The sequence below is a fragment of the Pygocentrus nattereri genome, chromosome 9, assembly GCF_015220715.1.
Source record: "Pygocentrus nattereri isolate fPygNat1 chromosome 9, fPygNat1.pri, whole genome shotgun sequence".
Taxonomy (NCBI): Eukaryota; Metazoa; Chordata; class Actinopteri; order Characiformes; family Serrasalmidae; genus Pygocentrus; species Pygocentrus nattereri.
Window position 1 is genome coordinate 33,879,021 of NC_051219.1, and position 24,372 is coordinate 33,903,392.

The following is a 24,372-nucleotide window of genomic DNA, read 5'->3' on the forward strand; positions in this document are numbered from 1 at the left end:
CTGTATTTTCATAAAACTAACTGGTGGCTTTATGAATGATTCATTTATGTATTAAAATATATTATTTAATAACTACTATGAATTACTTGGTAATGAATATGGACTGAATATGTAAGTTACAGAGTGAATTAACTGAAGTTTGGGCCTATATATGGACCCTTAAGGCCTAAGAGACCATGATTGTCTGGCTGTGGCAAAAAATATGATGTTATTGTGGAGAAAATGAATAACCGCAGATGTTGTGTTAATGCTTCGTTCAGTGCGCTGCACAAAAGTCAGCTGGGATGAGTATACCATATGACAATGCCTGTGATTGGTCAGCATATTAACATTTAATGGGTTTAACAGGTTAAAATGGCCCATATTATGGAAATGTTTTCTTTTATTCTTTTTTGGAATAAAAGAGTTTGATGCAGTATGCAACACTGTTAGCTTCAGAATGTACATACAGACCATATAAGGAAACAAGCTGCAAAAATAGCCCAATGTGAATCAACTGTTTTTGTGATGTCATGAAAAAGAATATCCTACTATTAAATGGCCCTACTATTCAGCCTACAGCAGTTTAGTTCTGCAATCCGCATGAAATATTCTGAATTATCATTTGGTACATAATCCATACAAAGGTCAAAAGTAGACCCCAGGGGAAAAATTCTTATAATGCAAAAACATGCAGGATATGGACCCTTTAAGTTTGACTAAGGGTTAGTGCCTGATGTTGCAGTCTGGGCATGAAAAGCAGGCTAACAACTGACCCAGAGAAAAAAAAAGCTATAATCTCTTGGCTTAGAATCATGAAAAACCCTTACCCTAACCCCATTTAGACCTGGTAACTTCAAGCAACTTGTATCTGAATTACACTGGATTTGGAAATTAAACTGAAGTCCAATTCTTACAGTGCATATGCAAATCAGCTCATGAACCAATGGTCTGTGTTGTTCCTTATTTCCAGTTTTTCCTATACCAAAATTGTACCAACCACAGTTTGGCCATAACTTCAGGAAACTATCATGCTTGGCAGATAATGTGTACAAGGCCTCACCCATTATGATATAATGCACTGAGAGCAGAGGTCTGATCAGGCATGAAATCAAGGCCCAGACACAATACATACCACCTCACCACATATGGTGAGAGAATGTTTAAAATATATACATAGCCATATCCCTTCAAGCAAAACAAATGTACTACATAAAAAAAACTCATTAGAAAAAAAGCTCAAGCTCAACCCAAGTACACACACTTTCTAAGCCGCTCTTCCTGCAAAGCCGTTGGAGCCTATTCCAGCAGGCTGAAGGCAGGAAACATCCTGGTCACTAGTCCATCACAGGGCAGAAACATACATTCACACCTAGGGGCAATTTAGCATGTCCAATTTACATGACTCCAGAGGAAACCCCACAGACATAAGCAAAATGTGCAAGCTCCACACAGGGAGGGTTTAGGTCGCCTGGTCAGGGAATTAAACCCAGGCGTTTCTTGTTTTGAGGCGACAGCGCTACCCACACTGCCACTGCTCCACCCCCAACCCAAGTAGTATGTGAAAAATAAGCCTGAAACCAGCCCGAAGCACAATATTTTGTTTGACCAGGTCAGGCTTTGGTCAAGCGAAGCATTTTATGATTAGGTCAAGTCACAAGGTTGCAATCCCACAATGCTTTGGATTGCTACCTGAACATTTAGACAAATGCAGAAGGTTCAGTGCGAACATATTTGTTTCTTTAAACTACATACATGATCTTAACTTCACTAACAAAGAACCACATCAGTATGGAAACTAAAGCATGGCCGGCTCTACCTAATATATGCAACTGCTTAAGGCCCTGCTGCTGCCAGGGGGACCCATTATAACTTTTGAGTTATTACTGAGGCTTTATGTTAGTATACTCAAGATACCCGAGTGAGGGGAAAAAAACAGTTGAGTTCATAACTCAAAAAGAATGTATGCATCCAGAGCCGAAGAAACTGAAAAGAGAAAGGGAAGATTCAAGATAAAGATATGTTTTTTGTACTGTTAACATTATGCCATTTGTTTTGTCTTGTAGTTGATCAACAAGAAGCAGCTGATATGAGGACTGTCTAATGATGCAGGTTCAACTCAGACAGAGTCTATAGCCAGCCCTGATATATTGCATATGAAATCAAATGTTCAATGTTGTATTCAGAAGCTGGGTTACCAGTCAGTGCTCTCCATCAAAAGCATACAGCACTCTAATCTCCATCGTGTTCACTCTTTACACTCAGAGCTCTTTCACTACTGAAATGAATCACTGACAACCAACAAAAGCTGCATATGGCAGTCCCTGTCACCTTAGACCAAAAGCTATGAAAGAGATTCAGACACAAATCAGATTACTATCTCTCTAAAATGCATGGTACAAGACTTAAGAGGTGCAAACAGGATCGCAGACTACATTCTAAAGTGCTTTTTGAGATTGAATTGAAATCTGTTTTAAACATGTCTTGTCAAATATGTCATTTACATGTGCTTTCAGAAATCCATCCTGCAGATACTCCTTCAAAATGCATGAAACAACCAGGTCTAAAGTTGGACTTATATACAAGGCCTCTAGAAAGTATTTTCTGTTTTAGACCAGATGAAATAGACAGACCCATATAGGTCACTGTTTATTCTGCTCTTCGATGCACCCAATGAACCTCTGCCATCTTTAATGTTCCTTCTTCTTCCGCTTGAATGGATCCCTCCAATTTAGTCTCCATACAAACAAGCAGCAAATCATATCAGGTCGACACTGGGGCCCTCTATGACAAACTGTCATACCCATCCTTGCAGACGTGCCCTGGTTCAATCACTTAATTTACGTCGCATGATATGACGCTGTTTACCGATGCACAAATAAATGCATTACTGTGGCTGAAAACAGAGCCAGGCATAACAGATTCCAAATGTAATATCCTCAGCATCCTAGATGTCTTCCCATGTGAATTTTCATATAACAAGAAACAACTTAAATCTCATCTTGCTTATATATAATGCATGTGCGCAAGTCGTACTCAGTATTCATAATGATTTCTAAATGAGTACGCAGCTGCAGTTACCCTCGGCGACAGCAGAAACACATTATAAATTTAGATCTTTATGGTGGTTGGTGTAGCATAGTGGAAACCGCTACCCTCCACACAGAAGACTAAGATTCAATTTCCACACCTGGGCAAGCACATTATGCCAAGAGTCCTTGGGCAAGATTACCAATATTCACTTACACCTGTAACATTTTTTAATAACTTTAATTATAACTTTAGCATTTGCCTGAAACAAACTTGTGTGCTATCCAGCTTGGATGAGTTTAGGATGTAACTAGCAGACTAACATTTTGCTTATATGTGGTGTTTGCTCAATTTTGGGCAAAATAATCTATATTCAAGTTGTTTTGGATAATTTATTTTTGAATTTGAATTCAGAGCCCACATACAGTGCTCTCCAATCAGTGTGTGGCAGAGGCGAGCTGGTTTGTGCCGAAAGAGCAACTTAGCCTTCTAGCAATTAGATGCCGTAGACTTTATTCACAGAATTTAATTTACAAAGTCTTATTTATATTAATTTGCGGTTGAATTTAAATCTGTGTTGTACTCCTGAAAAAGAAGTGAAGAAGAAGAAGTGAAACTAAAGTGGCCTTTCATCCGTTTTATCGACTCTTTGTGTGTAATAATACCAACTATAAATAAACTTTTACAATCAGCTGTACACTTATTAAAAATAAATGTGTAGAGAGTGTGTAACGTAGTGTATTCACACGTGTGGTGTGGTTTTGAAATAAATTCTGTGTGATGACACCGGCATCTGAGCATTTGATAACACCCCATACGCAGCATGTCTACCACCCAGCCTGAAAAAATCTAGGTGAAACACTGAACATGGTTGAAACTGCAGTTCGCTCTGAATAAGAAGGTCTGCCAAATGTGTTCAAAAGTTTGGAACGAAATTTTAAAAAATGTTTCAGGTAAATGAAGTTGTATGCTGTAGATGATTCCACAGTAACTAAGAAAGCTGTGAATGTAGTTTTACTTTACTTTTACAATTAATATCCGCAGTGCCCAGTATTTGAAGTGTGGTGATCAAATCTCAGACAAGTAACTCATGAAGAAATTATTATAAACAGTAACTTTGATTTGTTACCATTTAGTAACTTCTAAGTATTAAATGTGGATATTGAATAGAAATACCTGTATTTTATGTCTAGCTTATTGTATGCACATTGTTTAAGCTATTCCTGAGCAAAAGAATAACAATTACTGATATAAAAGGTGATTCCAAACACTAAAAAAAAATCATCTCTGAAAAAAACTTCACATTTCTGCCATCTTTAGCATTTAATGACACTGAAACAAGCAGAAAAAATGTGACACGAATCCGTCAACCATACACCAAATTAACTAACTACATTATTAATGTAACTACATATAATCACATTTAAATACTATAACAACAATCATGACAACATTTGTCCTTTAGGAGTTAACAATGAGAGCAGTTCTTTTGCTCCAGTAGGAACCTATAAATGCCAGTGTGATTTCAGGTGGTAATGAGAGGATCTGAAATGACCTGTAATAACATCCTCCATCTGCTGCCATTTCCTTCTAGCTCCACTCCGTTCTCTACAGCTTGATTGGTTTATGACAGCTTTTAAAAGAGGTCAGGCTCCGAGGACTGCACAGTTCAAAAATGGCCAATCGAGTTTTAACAAAGCGAACATTTAATTAGTCTCTGCACAGCACTTCACTGCTATCGCAATTTATGCAAATGAGTTATAGCACCCCTGAGGTGCACAGTAAAAAAGGAAGTGCTTACTTTCTGAGAGAGCTGAGATGATTATGATTCGGATTTTAACAGCCCACATTCAGAATTCACCTACTTAAATGCTCTTATATTTAACTGCCCAGCAAGGAGCAGGGTTTTGGTCACACTTCTTATTAGTGTGAAATGATGATGTAGGAATAATTAAAAGTCTAATCATTCTGTCTGCATTGGGCTTATTTTTTACATCATCTATAGTCATTTTGCTACAAAGATGAATAAAACGCAACTGAGGGTTTTTTTTAGCAAATAAATATTTCTTTTCTGTTAAAATACCTGAAATACTGCCTTTCGAAAAATGCATTAAATGTTAGGTTTTATGTTTGTACAACTTCTGGTCAATACAGATTTGCCATTTTAAAAGGCCCACATTGTGAAAAACTACATTTCCCCCACTTTTTAAAATAAAGTAGTTTAATATAGTCCACACTGCTATAGATTCAAAACATCCCATTCACGCTGCAGCCAGTGCAATCCATTCAGTCCATATACACTCAGCAAGCACTTTATTAGAAACCCTAAACTAATACCGGGTAAGCTGTCCCTTTGCTCTTTAAACAGCCCCTTTTCTTCATGCCATGGATTCCACAAGATATTGGAAACATCCCTTATAGATTTATATGTCCATGTCAAAATGGACACAGAATCTTTAAGGAATGCACCTGAGCACTTTCATGCTGTAAATCTCCTATTCCACCACATCCCATGTGTTTTCAGATCCAATGAATAGGAAGGCCACTGAAGAACACTGAACTCACTGTCATGTTCACAAAACCAGTTTGAGATGACCTTTGCTTTGTGACATGCTGCAATACCATGCTAGAAGTAGTCATTAGAAGATGGGGACATGTTCACTCAAATAAGCTGTGGCAGTCAAGCGATGACTGATTTGTATTAAAGGGCCCAAAGTGTGTCAAGAAAACATCTCCCAGACCATTACACCACCTCCACCAGCCTGGACTGTTTGACGGATTCATGCTGTTGGTGCCAAAGTCTGACCATACCATCTGTGTGTCTCAATGAAATAAAGATTCATCAGACCCATATATGTTTTTCCAGTCTTCAGCTGTCTAGTTTTGGTGAGTCTCTGTCTATTGCAGCATCAGCTTTCTGATCTTGGCTGACAGAAGTAGAACCCAACAGTGTTCTGCTGTTGTAGCCCATCCACCTCAAGGCTGGATGTGTTGGGCATTCTCAGATGCTTTTCTGCTCACCATAGCTGTACAATCGGATACCACAGCCTTTCTGTCAGCTCTAAAGAGTAGAGTCATTCTTCATTGACCTCTCTCATTAACGAGGCATTTCTGTCTGCAGAACTACTGTTTGCTGGATTTTTTTTCTTTATTGCACCATTCTGAGTAACTCTAGAGACTGTTGTCCATGAAAATCCAGGTGCAAGTGTTCCTAATAAAGGGCTGGGTGAGTGTATGTAAACTAAGCTGCAAAAACAGCCTTTCTGCTTCTATGATGTCACAAAAAGCAACACATTTATATATTTACACCTATTCAGTCAAAAATGGCAATGTAACAAGGAATTGGGACTAGTTTAGGTACATAAAAGCACAAACATCATAAGTGGACCTCAGAGTAAAAAATAAATGTATGATAAATGCTGGATATGGGCCCCTTTAAAGCAACAAACTACTAAAACCATGTTAATTTTAGTGACTAATACATTTTGGACATCTTGCTCACTTCCACGCCTGGCCTGAGTGGATCATTTCCATTAGCAGTGGATGAACAACTCTGCTTGAGACAGAGTCTTTGCTCCATATACTGTACCACCATTCAGCCGCAGATAAACAAAGCACTAAAACATGAGAGAGGAAAAGTTTGGAGTGCTCGGCAATGCTGTAATGGACGTGAGTGCAGTTCGGAGTAATTCTGCAGAAACTATAATGTCAAACCATAAATGAGCCTTTTCCCCTGCAGCCTCTCTCTCTCTCTCTCTCTCTCTCTCTCTCCCTTTTAACCACAGCTTTCTATTTTTAAAGACCCCGAGGTCCACCCAATCTTTCAGGTATCTACTTCCAGATTGCCATTTGGATTTCCTTCAAAAATAGTCTCTACGGCCAGCAAGCTTTTATTTTTGGACAAGTATATCATTGCTGTCTTATAAAAATCACATAACCATTGTTTTCATTTCTTTTTATTTTTACATTTCATGGTGAATTGATTAAAAGAAACAGTCCAGAATGAACTGGAATAAAATCTCACTACTTCAAAGTGAGCAAATTAAAGTTTCAGGACATACTTACCCCCCCCTTACTTAAAGGTATATATCAGCATAATCATGGGCAGAGGGCTCAAGAGTGAAATGCATTTATACTTTTAATGGTAGTCACAATGAACTTTGTTAAAAAAAACATGGACCTGCCTTTAAGCTAGCAACTTCTTTGCTTGAAACATGCATAAACTTTCACTTGACCTACATAATATAAAGTGTCCTGCAATTCACTTGAAACTCGGCCACAACATCTGCAAGCACCTAAACCATGTGAAACAAGTTTCATGAAACAGCCAATCAGTACATCACATGCTCATGTCTCCCCACTTTCTTTAAAATGATGGGACCTCACTGGACAAGAAAAAAAAACATGATTTACTGGGCAGTTGGAAACCTCTACCAACCCCAATCCTCCAACAGCCTTAAGGCTGGTAGTTTTTTGATTGGTCTGTTATCTGAGCCATGACAACAACTGTGAGTTTCTGTGAGCATTTCTAGCCAGCTAACATACAACTCTGATTGTTTTTGAATTGCTATGTGTAACTGTCAAGAAAATTATAAATGGAATAAATGGAAATCATCTTGCAGGAAACTCACAACATGCAGTAGTTGCATGGCAGCTGAAGCCAGCATTAGAAGATTGAACTTCCATACAGGCTCAGTTGCTTGAACGCTGCATGAAAGTAAATTTCACTTATGTTACATCATGTAAAACTCATTGCAACTCGTCTGAAATTCAAATTACAGCAATGGTTACACCTGTCTCAACTTTATTAAGCAGCCAAACTAAACAACATTCACTTTGAATTATTTCATTTCAAATTACTGATTTCACTGGATCAATGGACAAAAAAATAAAACAGAAGCTGGTTTACTGTAAGGTTAAAAATAAGATCCTCCTGATCGACTTTTTGTGAGGTTGGAAGTTTTTCAATTTGCCAGTTACCTGAGCCATGACAGTAAAGGTGAACTGCCTTAAGCAACCTATGATACAAGTGAAGCTGTGCGAGTCAAAAAAGAAAAAGTTACACAAACCCTTTTGCTGGTGTTTTCATACAAACTCTTGAAACACCACTTTTGTGAAAAGTGAAGGTGCTAAAGGGTTTTGTAGGCTCAGCAAGTTGATAAACTGCAGCACCTAGGTCTACTGCAGTTCATCAACTTGTTCGGCTAAGGCTCTACTGCCTCCAGTCTTAGCCTATCAACAGGTTGCTGAATGGTCATTCTGACTAGACCAGGAAACAAAGACTACATCTTTATGAGGAATCCCTTTGACTGCATGACAGCAGCTTCACTTAGAACGTGTCATCTTGTACAGTCATGTTTTAAAAGGCATTACTCATGCTCTGAAACAGTGGTGTCTAATCCTGCTTGTGACGTCCTCCTGCTCTGGACAGCACAGTGCTTCCTGCTGCACCAACACACCCATTATAACCTCATAAAGGGGTTATTAATAAGCTGGTGAGTAGAACAGGGAAAACACTACACTAGGATTGAGATCCACAGCTCTAAAGGGGGCAATGACCGCAGCGCTCTCCGTGGTACTGAAAAGGGCACGCTCTCCAAAACTCACGACTGCTGATCACACCTCAAATATCAAGTACTACAAAGCAACTCCACTGAAAAAATCAGTAAAAGAGCTTGTATCCCACTAATGAGAAGAGTAAAGGGAAATTAAACCAACTAGCTGCTCATTCTTTCAAGCTATCGTCAGTCCAAAATGGCCTAATAGGGGTAAAATAACTCTGGAGTAAGTCAATGATATCTAATCACCCTGCATTCCCACTGGGGAAAAATCGTTTGGGGGCGGGGAGAGAAAAACACATTGCCCACAGTTTCACACCACTACACTACATATGCTCACAAACCATGTGTGTTAAAATACAGCCAATTTTACTTCACTGCTTTGTTAAACTTGCCCATAATTAACAGCAACCGCTGCAGCTGTGTTGCTCAAGGTGTCACTAACCTCACCTGAGGCTGACAGGAGGGTTGAATACAAAAACAAATGGGTTATTTATGAGGAGTGATGAAGTTGGGACCCATAGGCTCTTTTCATATAACATGTGGTCCATATAAAGGCCACTATACTGGCCACAGCAACATGCTGAAGAGCACATCACAACTTGGTCCCCCACTGATGTAACAACTTTCCCCCTCACAGAAAACACTACACGCCCACAAACACATACACAGGCATACACACCACGCTAGGCTTACTGAAAACGTGTCCAACCTTCTAGCTCACTGTCCATGGGGTCCCCCCTGCAATGCAAACGCTCGCTCTCCTTGTCTTTAGGAAAAGCAAGTGGCATTCATCGGCATCCTGACCCGCTCGCGCCTCAGCGTGTGTGGAAAGATCAAAATTCCTCCTACTTTAGCAAGGACGCTGCTGAACAGGGGGGTTACACCAGCAACACAACAAAAAGTGGAGGAGCGTCGAGCTGGAGAGGAAGAGAAACAGAAAGCCCGCTCATTTCACGCGCTCCCATAGCTCGCTACTCTCCGTCTCTCTCCCTCCTCCTCCTCCCTTCCAGCTCCACCAGCCTGCGGTAAAAAAGGCAAAACCGCGTCCTGTTGGATATTTTTTTTTTGTTTCCCACCTGCATTCCCCCAAGCCACGCCCCCTTCGGTTGGATTGGCCAGCGGCGCTCCGCCTCTTGCGCCAGCGCTGAATACTAGTGAGGAGCGCTCACTGCTTTTGACTATGAGCCACTACCCAATCATCGCTCAGTGGGCGTGGTTTGGCTGAATACGGGTGGCGGGAAAAAACGCGGCACGTGCCGCAGGTAAACACGCGCCCTGGTTTCCTGGACCAGCACCTCGCGCCATTTAAAAAGCTCGTGCTCCATACGGCGGCGGATAGCGCGGCTCGCTCGCGGCAAATACTACCGACTGTTAAGAAGACGACATGAAGCCTTTTCTGTGTTTCACCTCTTCCATCTGAAAACTCCGCCAAAGACAAACGCCAAGTCACGCGCGCTTAGCTTTCTCTCTTCGGCTCGGTGCAGAAAACGGGGTTTCTAAAAAAAAACAGTCGACAAAAAAGACTCAAGTAGCGTGAGGAGTGGCGCTCCGAGCCGTTTGGCCTCATAATAACTCGGTAAGTACGATACGAGGCTTACGCTTACGATACGATACGCTTCTAATTCGCAGGCTTCTTGTTCGAATTTTCCCGTTCCACCTTAAAGTGTGCCTCAGGCGCCAGAATGTAACTACTGCACCATTTAAGGTGGAACGGGAAATTTGAACAAGAAGCTTGCGAATAAGAAGCTGGCTTCAGCCTCGTCATACGGTGTGGTTTGGGCATGGCGATGGGGAGGAGAAAAAGCAATAGAATTAACAAAAATAAACAAAGGAGAAAAGCTAAGCGGGCGATTGTCGTGGCTACAACTGTCGTTTACTCTCCCCTTTTTTGTCCTGCCGTTGGCTCCGTACCTGCAATGCTGCAGAGAGAGAGAGAGAGAGAGAGAGAGAGAGGGAGAGAGAGACGAATAGAAGAACAGAACTGAGGCAGAGAAAAAGAAAGGAAAAAAACAGACAAAACAGGCCCCTCCCCCTTTCTGCATTATGACAAATGAAGGCGCGAAGGAAGAAGAAAAGGAGACCTCAGTGTGAAACAGCAGAAATGGAACTAAGCGTCGTTTCGCCTGTGCGCTGTGTCTGCAGCTAATGGCTCGATCTCTGAGGCGAAAAGACTGCAGCTGTTGTCCACTGGAACATCTGGATTCATATTCACTAGAGCCACGTGCCAGCTGGGGACATTATCAATGGAGTTTAATCGCAAGTGTATCTGACCTCACTCATACATCAAAGCCAACCTCACCTCATGAAAAACCATGGTGTACTTTACATTTACAGATAAACTGCTCCAGGGAGGCTTCCTTCAGCCAGCCAAGGAGCCTAGTTTATTAAAAGAGGTTAATAAGTACACAGCATCCACACAGCTCTTCACACATCACCATATCTCCAAATGCTCCGATCCCAAAAGAAGATCCACAGATCACTTCAGGCCCAGATAGCCTGTCGAAACAAACCGTGTACCTCCAGAACAGTAACTACAAATGGCAACTTAAATTCCTGTGTCAGTGTAACAAGATTTTATTCCAGGATTTTATTTCTTTTGGTTCATTCATCCATGTTCCCTGGTTTTAATTTGAGGTTTACTCACAAGTCTGTCTGTTTTCATTTAAATACTAAAACCGACCTTACCTCATGTCACATATATGACAAAAAACACGTTCTATTGTACTGTAATGTGCTGTTTACAGGTAAATCGTTGAAGTGGTGTGGCAACCTGGAAAAGAAGGTCTCCTTGAGCCAAACACAAAGGAATTCGAAAATATTTCAGAGTTATACTTTTCATTCATATTGCTATGCTGACAATATCATTTGTAATGAAAAATGTAGAAGCATTTTAACTAGTGCCCTCAGACTTTTGGACCCCATTGTATATAATACTAAAAACCTAATGCTCTTGCTCCAGATGAAGATGCATATTTCACTCCAGGCCAAAATAACTTGTGGAACCAAAATCTTGTACATCTAAAATGGCAACTTTACACATTAGCTAGTCAAGCCTGTGGTCACATACAGTCACCATCTCAAATGAAGTTTGGCTGTAGGTTTGCCCTTCAACTTAATTGAGCTGTGTGAGCCCTTCAGGGAAAAATTAAGTTCATTTACATTTTCTAATATAAGTTAGTGTGACGAGAGCAGCTGTTTATGATCTGCCCAAGACAATAAGTGAACTTGTTCATTTTTAAATCAGGGAATGTTTTCAAATGAGCCATCAAGGATTTGTGAACGGCAGGATAGGTACAGTAGGCAGACTTTAAAGATAAATTTTCCGTTTGATTTAATCCTTTCTAGTTTGTGCTCCCTCTCAGCTATCTCAGCTCACCGGACAAAAACTTAGTCACCTGTGACTGATACACAGCTAATAGCATGTAGTACCACCACAAGCACGAATAACAACTGTGATTCGATTTGACATGGACTGGACAAGTTTGTGGATGTAGACGACATCAAAGTTCAGCCACTCTTATGTCAAAGAATTGCACAGTTCAACCAGATTGTGTGGATGCCTCTCTTTTTTACTCTTTGTTTCAGGTAGTCACACAAGATTTTCAATTCTGGGGATTTTGTGGGCCGGGCCAGATGTGTGAATGCCCAGAATGTTTATCATGCCAATCAGTCAAATTTTCAGCCCAGTGAACGCAAGAATCATCATCTTGGAATGCTGGTATAGGAATGTTATGTTTCTCAGTAAGATGATGAGCAAAATCAAAATCTGGTTGTCCAGCAACACAGTGTCAGCATTGTGGTTCATATTTACTGTCACCTCAACCAAAGGACCCATTAAAACACCCCCAGAACATCACAGGGCCTCCAGCTTGACGTACACCTTGCATGCAGTTCTCATTGAAGGTTTCCTGAGCATACAGGCAGAAACGAGATTACACATTTCCAGCCATGAACAGTCCAGTTTCTTTGTCTCTTTGCCCACTGTAACTGGGCGACTTTGTGAGCAGAAGTGAGCACAGACCTTTTGTGTGACACTCTGCTTCATATGTTCATGGTATGCAGTTCCCTGCAGAAAATGGATCAGAACTTGTTTGTGAAGGACCTGCGTTGACTTCTAGAAGCAATTCTTGCCTGGAAGTGTTTTTATTCACATGCAATAAAACACGCTGGTAGTCCGTGTCTCTCAGTTTCATCTTTTAGCCACAATCTCCTGTAGTCTGGGATTTTTGCCACTGCTGGTAGACCCGTATGATCGTATGATTTGATGCACCTACATTTGTCAGCTACTTCTCTCACACTATGGTGTTTGGCATACCCAAATGCAGTCACTCCTTTCATTAACATATGCTTTGCCACCCATTTTCCACACATCAAATGAGACATTCATTGCACTGTATCAGTGCTTCTCAATCTATGAATCCTGTCATACACCTGCATATATTTATAGCCTGATCATCCTCGTGCAACGTCATCTGCAAGAGCCTGAAGTTACTACCACCTTAAACATGCAAAGTGACAAATTTTTTGGCGGGGGAGCTTACGTTACCTGTTCTATATTGTCACTGTCAATGAAATTCTTTTTCAAATTTATGTGACATAATTTGGAAATGCCAGCTGTCTTTTACCATGTGTGAACATTTAATTCTGAAAGGACCAAGAGAAACACTCCAACAACAGCCTATGTTAAAAATTAGCATTTAGTCCCTCTTCCATTTTGGAGAAGCAAGTTTGTGTTCTGACAGTAATGATATCCTGTCAACACATTGATCTATGCACAACTCCTTCAGCCTGCTTGGTTTACCACATGGCTTAGAAATGTAGTAGTATTTGAGTACATTTAACAGTATTTATTGGAACATGAAATTTAAGTTTATCATGATATCTCATTCCACTAATGAAGCCCAGTGATTCTGTTTAGTGAGTATTCTGTTTATCCAATATATGGTTCAGTGTTTTAGAGTTAATTTTCAGATGAGATCCATATGAATAGTAAGACTATGCTCTTTTTTAAAATACTTGGACCTGCTAAACTCCCCATCTGTCAGCATTGGTTCCTGACTGAATACTGTTGACTAAAGGTAAGTGACGTGTGCATTGCTTACACCTGGCTGGCCATATGTGTGTAAAGTGAATGGAGCTTGTGAAGCAGCTCTGTGAATGGAGAGAGCATCTCAAGTGGAGGCACGATCTCACTGTTACTCACTGCTTTTCCCTCAAGGGCTGTCTGCATTGCAGCTGTCCCTTTCCACACATTCCTCCAGCATGCCCTACTTTATCCTGTCAATGCACACTGCAGCAACAACACTCGCTCCACCTTCACAGACCAACCACACACAGACACAGGCTCTCTCCTGAACCTACAGCAGACAGAGGAGTGAGCTGTATGTTTACTCAGACATATCGCTGTTGTCGGAAGAAAGCCTCTTATCTCCAAAATGACAACAGGAGAAGGAAAAAACCTACTTTACTTTCAATGTAAGTCAATGGAACCAGATTTTTTTCCAGGTCATTTTGTGCTGTTTTTTTTTGTCTATTCATCATGAAACTTACACACAATGTAAAGGCCAACAGGCATTTCAAATTAAATTATGTCAAAAACTGAAAAACAACAAAAATGGAGATTTTTTTTCAGATCAAGGTTTTCTTCCGACAGCAGCAATAAATATGTGCATACACATTCACATACACTGTAATCTCCTAGTTACTAACTGGGAGTCACCAACAGAATCTATGGACTAGGACTGTTCCCAGGTCTCAGAGCTCTCCAGTATTTACTGTATAAGTGCTGCGGAAGGGGGACGGAGCCACGCAGGCCATGACCTGACCTATTTTTTTTAACATGGTTTAATGAACTGGCACTGGCCTGTGTCTGTATAAAATGGAGATTCACACACAGTCATATGCAAAGGTTTGGGCACCCCAGGTCAAATTGCATGTTTTGTTGATTTTCTAAGTGAAAATAAGTTAATATATCCTCTGCAGAGAACACCCTTTTGCACATTTTAATTCACAGTCACTGAATTGAACATGTTTTATTTTTTGCAAATAATTTAATCCCAGAAAATAGAAACTGTGCCCAAAAATGGTCAGAATATTGATGCTGCATATTGCAAGTGCAGTGGGATATACGTGTATACCACCTCCACCCAGCCTGCAACTGTTTTATTGGTGTCATTTAATTTGGATAATTCACTGTAGTCCCTGTGGCACGCGCCCCCGAACACTCAGCAGGGACGGACCTCGGTGAGGACGCCGAGGAGAGAGTGTGGAGGGGCGGAGCGCCAAGCCTGAGCTCTCCCGAAGTGTGGGAGTGACGGTGGGAGGAGGAGGATAACACTGGTAGCGACCACTAGAGGCATCAGAGGAAGGAGCAGTCCCAAGCTCCGCTGCCCGGGCCCCGCCCCCTGTTACGCAGCGAGGCCGCTATATTCGACCCGGGTGGCCGAGCTGCCAGTTGGGGGCGATAACAGGGAGGCGGAGTGGCGAGCTCTCGTTCCTTCTCGGCTCCGATGCTCAGGCTGTCTGTAATGAGAGCCAGCCGATTCTCATCTGCCTGGCAGCGTGAGCGCCTTTAAAAACGAGCTGAGAGAGAGAGAGAAAGAGTAGCAGAAGAAGACTAAAGAGCTGAAAAGCTATAGGTGGAGACTGAAAGGTCTAGCTAGCTGAGCGTTGGTTGGTTTTGTTTGTTTACTTTGGAAAATAAAGATATGGCTGCTGCAGCGCTGAATCCTGTCTCCAGCGTCCTCCTTGAGCCCGGGGTACCACATGCCGTGCTACAGTCACCTATAGATTAACTACAGGTTTTCAAATTGTTAAACTATCTGTTGAAACTCGAAACAGTGGTGGGGTTAGGGTTAGAATTTGGACCAGAGCTAGGGCTAGGACTAGGCCGAGGGTTGGGCTTAGGTTTTGGGTTGAAGTTAAGGTTAAGTTTAGGATTAGAGCCAGGTTCAGAAAATTATAGTCAATTTAGTAGATATTTAGTTGAATGTAACTTGAAAGTAAATGAAGTATCTAGAGAGCATCTAAGGTGGACTATCCAAATAAAGTGTTACCACTGAAACCTTTGTTGTGGAACGTCTTATTTTATTGTTTTATTCAGATTTATTCAAATTTTGATGTCCTCACTGTTAAAAGTGCCCTAGTGTTCTATGTTTTGTTGAACTGCTTTAGGATTATATTTATTATTTAAATGTCTCTATGATGTTGGTAATTGCAGATGAGATTCACCCAGGTTACAGTTTACACTCTGAATATTTGATGTGGTATGGTTAAAGGCTGGCCTACATTACTTTTACCAAAGATTTGACCAAGTATTTTTGGATCATATGAATGGTTTGATTTATTCTAGTACCTGTAGAAACCCATATGGAATGTCTGAGGTTGGTCAGCATACACACAGTAAAACATTTATTTTGTTAAGGGGAACATTTGCATATTGCTGCCTACTGTAATATCTATATTGTGCAGGCCAATATCACAATATTTATTTAAAAAATGAATTTTTTGCATGAAAACTGAGATGCTTTGCTTAACAAAAAAGTTAATGGAATAAAGATAAACTTTACTTGATATGCTTCCTTAGAATTGATTGGTTTAATTCTGTGCCTGTTTGAATTTAACCAGTCAGGTTGGTCTGACAAATGAACAGGATTTTGGGGCCAGGTTAAGCACACTGTGTGTTATCATCATAGCAACAGTAAACGACTGCTGTGAAACAAATTATAAAGTTCCATTCACACTTTGTGAACAACAGGATAGGTACAGTAGGCAGATGTTATAGGTAAAGTTTCAAACAAACAGACCAACAGATATACAAAATGAGTAAAATCTCTACATTAACTTATGTTGGCAGTTAAAACTGTTCTTCTGTCTCCTGTAAAGTTACTTTGGTGCAGATGTGAGGTTTTGTTTGTTTATGTGTATGCTCTTTGCTCCATTGTCTCTTACTGTTGTCCTGTTCTGAGGGCCGTGCTGTGCTCCTGGCTCGGCTCAGTCCACTCTGTCCTGCTCTGAGCTCCGTACGTTTACTCTGGCACACATGCGCTAGCCGTACACTGCCCGTCTCACAGCACACTGCCCAGACTCTTCACTGGGATTGCTTGTCTTGGCTAAAGCTCCCATCAGCTGATCAGCGCAAACAGATTAGTGCCGCAGACGTCAAATTGGCAAGCACGTCACATTGTCCATATGCTCCAATATTTTCATAAGCTCTTTGACGCCAAAGCCCTTGTTTGAGCCAGGCCGGCCAGCGCTGAGGCAAATGTGCTGGCCCGGGTCTGTTTTACCAGGCTTTAAGAGGACAAGTGATGGGATTATCTGCCATGGCCTTTTGGCTGTGTAAATTTAACACGCACACTCAGGGCTGTTAGAAGGCCATCGTCTTCATTTCTTATGCACACCTAGACGATTTGAAAATAAACCTTTAAATAAATTTTTTAAATATTTGTTTTACACCATTTGAAAACAGAGGACCTTTATACTGTGCCAATATTTAATGAATCAATACAAATAGTTCAACATTCCTTAAAATATGTTGTGTCATGAAACATTAAATGAACACAGATTAAATGCAGTGTGTATCTGCATATTTATATTGTCACTGTTGAAACAAACATTTTTGTTGTTTTTATTTTATTTTAATTTTTTTTACAGAATTTGAAAATAAGTTACCCTTTAATCCCACAGCGGGGAAATTCACCTCTGCATTTAATCCATCTGTGCAGTAACACACACACACACACACACACACACACACACACACACAAACAAGGGGGCAGTGAGCACACTTGCCCAGAGCAGTGGGCAGTCCTATCCATAGCACCCAAGGAGCAGTTGAGGGTCAGGTGCCTTGCTCAAGGGCACTTCAACCATGTCCCGTCAGCTGAGGGGATCGAACTAGCAACCTTCCTGTCACAAAGCTGGTTCCCTAACCTCCAGCCCACTACTGGCCCAGCAGCCCTTTACAAAATCCATGTAAAAATCCATGTTGAATAGAGCAATGGTACATAGTAAAAATACAACTTCTATTTAAAGTTAAGAAAGTTAATCTTTTAACTTATAACTTTTGTACAGGACAATATCTTAAATTCAAATGAAAAGTGTCTCTGTTTACATGCAAGTGTTACATTACAAGTAATACATTACAAGTGTTATAGCCAATCTGATTGAATACATTCTGTTTATAGAATAAGACTGAAATGTTCATATGCTCACTTACTCAACACTCAACGTTCTTAAACTTTGCGGTTGGAACGTAATCAGATGCAGGCGTTAACGTAGCTACTATTCTATTTAACAGATTATTTACAGGATTACCCACCTCATTCGTATCGGATAGAAACTTTATCCCGAATGGCCTCAACTGGTCTAGTCTAAGTGGCACTGTCACTTTAAACCGCACTGAGACACTTTATCTAGACACTTTATCCACTGCTCTAAGTCAATATCATGCTGCTATAGCAAACTTGCACTCTGGACTTCATATTGCTGCTAACTTCCTACTCTCCCTCTCTTGTGTACTTTATCTATTTTAATAACAGCTCTTGGGTGTAAACTGGACCATGAGATCTTAATTTCGTTCCACCTCATGTACCATGTGATGCGAATGACAATAAAATCTCCTTGAATCCTTGAATCCTACTCTGATTGAGGTGTTTACATGGTTGTATTCTATTTCGATTGAGCTATGTGCCGGATTATTACTGGATTATTAGGCTGTGTACTTATTTTCTCTTAGAAAATCAACACAAACTAATTTGACCAAGGTGCACAAATATTTGCATAGAACTTTATGTACAATAGAACCAAAAAGTATTTTGCTATTTGAGCCATACTTCTTTTTTTTTTTTAAGTTTATTGTGTCAGACCAAGTGCTATTTATTTTACACAGATCAATCCAGGGCTGTAATTTAGTTTTTAGCATTCTTTTGTTGTTGTGTTTTGGATCATTATTGTTTGGGCAGTTTCTTTACAGGTTAGTGCCTGAAACGCATATCTATACTACTGAGGTTATGGAGCTATCAGTGACACCACTGTAAGAAAAGCAGCCCCAGAATTTAGTGTTCCACCTCGGTGCTTTACAGAATCTGTAGCGCAGCCGGAATTCTTCTCCAGTATTTTTCCACAGTAATAGTGTGAAAAGTGTTCTTCTCTGAAACAAATATATTTGATGAAGTAACCTAAAGAACTTCCACCAATGGTTACGTCATTAAAGTTTCCAAATACTGCATAATATCTTCATCTGTTCTCCATACTCTGTACTGAACATTAATTAATCCCATATTGACTGTTATTAAAAATAAATGTTTCATATTTACACATTTTCACCAGTGCCATCCTGTATATTCACTGTATGTTGTGCTGTATATGTGGAATTACCCACTCACTCAGCGAGGCTGAACTATAGTAATGCTGTCAAGGACATCGGTTTACTCTTTCAACCATTAAGACATTTCGTTATGAAAACTGAAGATGTAGCAAACATTTCCACATCAGATTCGGTGAAGGAGCGGAAGGTCTCAGGAAACTGAAAAGCTGTTATGCCTTTGACCCTAATGCCTTTAACCTTTATATAAATCACCTTTTTACACATGCTCTCTTTGGCACTCAAGTTCTAAGCCAGATTAAAGCACACTGGGCGAACCATCAACAGCATCTTAAAAGAGTTCCTAAGGCTCATAATTAGAGACGAGTTCACAGACAGACACACAACTCTTTCCACTGCTCCTATTAGAAAAAAGTCATAGATTTGGGATGAACTTGGGACCTTCAATATGAAACTGCTGACACCAGGGAAATTTCTACATAATTTAATCACTGAGGTGTAAACATATTAATTCAGAGTGGCTGGATGTGAAATAGTTCATTGTAAATAAACTTACCAGACTTGGTTTACAGTGGTGGTGACAGGAACCAGTGTTTGTGATGTCTATCTACAGTAGCCATTTTATTTAGTATCCAGTGACCAGTGAACATACACGTTTTCTGCCGTTTTATATGTAAAGTAGATGATAAAATAGTAGTAACTTCAAAACAAATAAGTTTCAGGCCAAAACCTTATTTCAAAACTACTATAAAACAATACCAGGCAACCGTTTAATGTAAAAGCTTTCGGTGAGATAGATTTTAGTTATTAAAGATTCCAGAAGTCTAGTTGTGAATAATTCTGGCCTGGTAAGTTTCTTTTGACCAGATCATTTCACATCAAACCACGCTGAACAACTCTGTTTACAACTTAACCATTTAATTATGCAGAAATTTGGAAAAAATGAGGTTGGCTCCCCATTAAAGCTATTGGTTTCCGAGCTACAGCACTCTGACACCCTCTAGTGGTCTGCTGCTAGTCTAGCTCCAGACCCTGAGGACAGAAGCTACATTAACCTCCTCTGAATTTGTCAGAAATGCAGAATGAACTCTCCTCCATCACACCGCCTCTGTGACTATACAACGCAGATTTAATCGGGCAATACAAATGTGGGGTAATTAGAAAAGCCGCAGGCGAAGGTACAACAATTAAATAATTATATAATTATTACCAACTTAAGAAACTTTCTCCACTAGTTCATGTGTCCCATTAAAAGTGCATATATAAAGACTAATGGGGTCATTCAGTGGAATATAGTTATTACTGCCAAACAAGCACCAATCAGTTCAGAATCGCATCCATTTTTTTAGCATGATCCATCAATCTGTCGATCACACGTCCACCACACTTTCTGACATTATGCGAGATCCTTTTCAAATACTACGGAATTCTGAAATTCATGTTATAATTTCAAAGATTTTATAGTGCACTCAAATTGTTGTGCTGGTAATATTATTTGTAATTAAATAATATTTGTATTTAATCACAAAACATTGTGTCCTAGTACTGTATGTAGCCTATAGTCTTTGTGCTTGCCCCCTTTCAGGCCAACATTCACTGATCCAACTGAGCTGTGAACACATTTTTTATTCCAGAGGGACCAGTCATTTACCCAGTCACAGCCTACAAATCATAATCACGCCAACAAAACAAAACCCACAGACATTTACTGGACATGGACAGAAGCAAGACAGAAGCACTGAGCAGAAATTAAATAAAGGTAATCTTACCGTCCAGAGAGAGCCAGTCGTGCTGGGATGAGGGCAGTGAGGGCAGCGCGCGGGCCTTGTACTCAAACACCACAGAGTTAGAGATGATCTGATTACTGACTGCAACCTGCAGAGTCACCAGCCCTGTGTCATGGGCTGCGGAGTGACAAAGAGAGAAGCGCACATTAGTCATTAGAGTGACAGCAAGAGGAAATCGCATCAATGCCCAGGAGACTTCAGCCAGCACTTCTCATGCTCGGTTTGACAGCAGCAGACCCCAGAGGCTGCAGGAACACTGCTCAATTAAAAGCCAGGGCCACAGGGGTAATATCATGTGAACAGCAGCTTTTGGCATGTTTGAAAAAATGGAATGTTCAGTAGACAGACGTTTATTGATTACTGACGTGTGGTGAGTGGATTAACCTTTACATCCATTTTTTAATTCCTCTCATACAAATACAGTACTGTGCAAAAGTCAAAGACTGCCCTAAAACAGTTCAGCACAAGTTCTCTCTAAGAGGTCTTTCTGAGGAGATGTAAGATAATTATATTCTCACATAGTGCTACGTATTAATTATCTTGTGATCTCAAGATAACACGATAACAAAGTTATCTTGAAATAATGAAGTATCTTGTTATCTCAAGATAGCAAACGTTATCTGGAAATCACGGGTGATGGCAGGATAACAAAGTTGTTATTTTAGTTATATTAGTTATCTTATTTCAAGATAAGTTAATTTCTGAAAATAACAGGTTAATTATATTGCTGAGACAATGAGTTAATCATATTATTAATATATGATAAATAATATAATATGATTATAATATAATAAATAATATGATTATGACCATCATATTATTATTCAAAAAATGATTGAAACAATGAGTTATCGCTATATTTCAAACATTTTTATCTGGAAATAATGAGTGCATTATATTGTTATCTCAAGATAAAGTCATCTTGAGATAAAGAGTTACTCATACTGTTATCTCATGATAACAAAGTTATCTTGAGATTACAAGACAATTAACTCAATATCTCAAAATAACAATTCAGAAACTTATAGAAACAGCGCATGGCCTCTTCTGTATATCAGTCTTTTTACTTGGACTTAGATTAAAAGTAAGTAGATTAAAGAGATATAACTTTTTCTTTGGACAGTAACAATGCACTGAAATAAAGGTTCTGTGCAGGTACAATTTTTCATTCATTAAGGTACAAACAATGTAAATGTTCCCTACAACAGTGGTTTTACGGTCCAAAAGGTGAATAGTACATATTTGTACCTTTTCAAAACCTAATATTTTAAAACAGAACAATAAAATAAAAGCCTGGAGACGAGATGGGGCATGTGGAGTCAATACAGCAAGAAAATACCAGTTCAATGGATTATGGTACAATGATGTTCCCAGACTAAAGGTACTGAGATGTACCCTCGAGGGTACCACCAGAGTGTCAAGAGGGGAACTGCTCCAGAGACAGTGTCGTACCTTTATTTCTGAATTTCTGAGAGTGTAGAATAATTATGATTACATGTCTCCTCAGGCCTGCATTTGAACTGATACATCTGTTTTAGCTCCTTTAACATTGGCTCTTGATTAATCTTAATTATTCTTTTATTCAATTTATAATTTACTTGTCTTTTAGTTAAATACTTGTTAATAGTCTGTGTGCTTGTCTGTTCAGTATGTTACATGTCATACATGTGTGCTCACAAAGATAAGTTCCTCGTATGTGTAACATACAGGGTGAAATAAATGAAGACTGGAAGGCCTCTGACATTTGCATTGCTGTGACGTACATAGTAGTTTTATAATAGTTTCCAAATAATTTACAGTGCTTACTGCACAAAAGAGTTAAGAGTTAAACATGTCATATTTCATTTGTTTAACCTCTTAAACAGCGGTTGTGGGCAGCTTACCAGGGCAGTAGCAGCGCAGTACGCCAGGCTGGATGAGGGAGGCTGGGACAGAAATCTGATCAAACAGGCAGCTGTAGTGACTGCTTGCCTCCTGCCATGGGCCAGTGATCAGCACCTTCACCCCACCCTGCAACATACACACACACTTAACATTTAACCATTACAATGTACACAGTTTATTTACAGATATGTATTTTAAAACCTTATAAAAACTCTTGGAACAAGTTATTACTATATAAAGGTTTCCACAAAGCTCAGAACTTCCCATTTTTAACTGAACTAGTGTTAATCTTTTTACCTTTTATGCACTGTTGGAAAACTGAGGGAAATGCCCCACTTAAGAACAATGCCTATTTACTGTAACGCTAAAACACATCGGTGTATGTGCAGGATGATGTTGAAAAAACCTCTGAACTATCAGTGAAAATAAACTGGAACAACAGACAACTCTGTTTTCATAGCACGAAAAAGAAAGGGAGATAAGACCCTACCTGGGATTAGAAGCTCTTCTTGTGAATCTTGCATCAATTTATCATTTAACTGTGTTATTAAGTACATTAGGAAAAAATATATTTCAAAATTAAGTTGAGGCCTTGGTTTATGTCTTAATGATTCCACTTCATTGTTATAAACAGAGCAATAGAGTCCTAGGGGTTGGAGGGGGGCTTACTATGGCAGGCTTCTTCCCTACAGTGTTAGGAGAAAGAAATGATTTACTGCCATCGTGTGAAAGACTGTGGATTTAAATGTACGATATGTGTGTCTAATATTTGTGATAGAATGCTGCCCTCTTGTTGTTATACACTGCAATTGCAGAAGTCAATTTATTAGCGATTCAGTATTAAAAAACTACTCTTATTCCCTGATTCATGATTTTGCTGTTAACTATTGATGGATAAGCTAAAACCTAGAATCTTGGAAGGCAAGGTTATCAAAGTTTCTTCAAAAAAGTAGGCTTTAGTTAGCACACTGGTTAAAATTCATGTACACATCAAACGACATTAAAAATCTGAAAATGACCATAATTGATCATAATATGACCATAATTAAAATGTCAGTCAGTACACTCTTTAAAATAAAGAGGCTTTTGCAGTGATGCCATAAAACAATAACTTTTGGTTTTCTAAAAATTGCTCAGTTGTTCTTAGCAAATGAGATATACAAGTGTCAAATCTCTTTAATAACCTCTGCATAATGTCTAGGTCAGCGGTCAGCAATCCAAATGTTAAGAAGAGCCACAATAAATATCCTTTCAATAAAAATCAATCCACCTTGTGAGTCACAACATTTTATGTCCATTTTAACATCTTGGCTGTAAATATGTCTCAGCATGTGCTGATGTGCTAGAGTAGGCTAGCAAAATTAATCTAAAATGCAGACTTATTTTGCTCTGCTTTAAGCTTTAGCTCAGCTATAGACGCTTTTCTCGCATCTCCGCAAAAGTAGAGTTTCTTGCTTGAGGTGCCAGAATGTAGCTGTGGCACCATTTAAGATGGAACAGGAATATTCAATCAAGAAGCTGATGAATAAGAAGCTGACTTCAACTTTGCCACTTTTAAGAGTTTGCCAGTTTCTTGTTGCAGATTAAAAATCAGGAAACCAGCTGAAGTGATGTAAATGCAAACAAGTCCATTCGTCTCAATAATATCAATGTTCTTCTTAAATCTTTCTCTTTGCCATTTTGTTAGCTACTAGCTATGCAAGATTGTAATCTGCATTGCTATGTGACCAGCGGTCTGCGCAGCAACCTTCAGGGTTAAAGATCAGCAGAGCTTTATTTTACTGCAAAGGAGGATTATTTTGTT

General features: G+C 39.6%; 1 protein-coding gene across 11 annotated transcripts in view; it reads right to left on the reverse strand.

Annotated features, from left to right (window-relative positions):
* The window catches only part of camta1a (calmodulin binding transcription activator 1a), a 589,880-nt gene that overhangs the window by 35,884 nt on the left and 529,624 nt on the right, over window positions 1-24,372 (reverse strand). For 8 of the 11 annotated variants that reach the window (XM_017708645.2, XM_037541383.1, XM_017708625.2 and 5 more), the window contains 2 exons: window positions 22,568-22,694; window positions 20,667-20,801 (listed from right to left, as the gene is read on the reverse strand). In XM_017708645.2, coding sequence (XP_017564134.1) covers window positions 20,667-20,801; window positions 22,568-22,694 — 262 coding nt within the window. Of the gene's footprint in view, window positions 1-9,263; window positions 9,962-16,520; window positions 16,596-20,666; window positions 20,802-22,567; window positions 22,695-24,372 lie in introns of those variants that run through there. The other 3 variants (XM_037541388.1, XM_037541385.1, XM_037541387.1) reach the window with 3 other exon arrangements.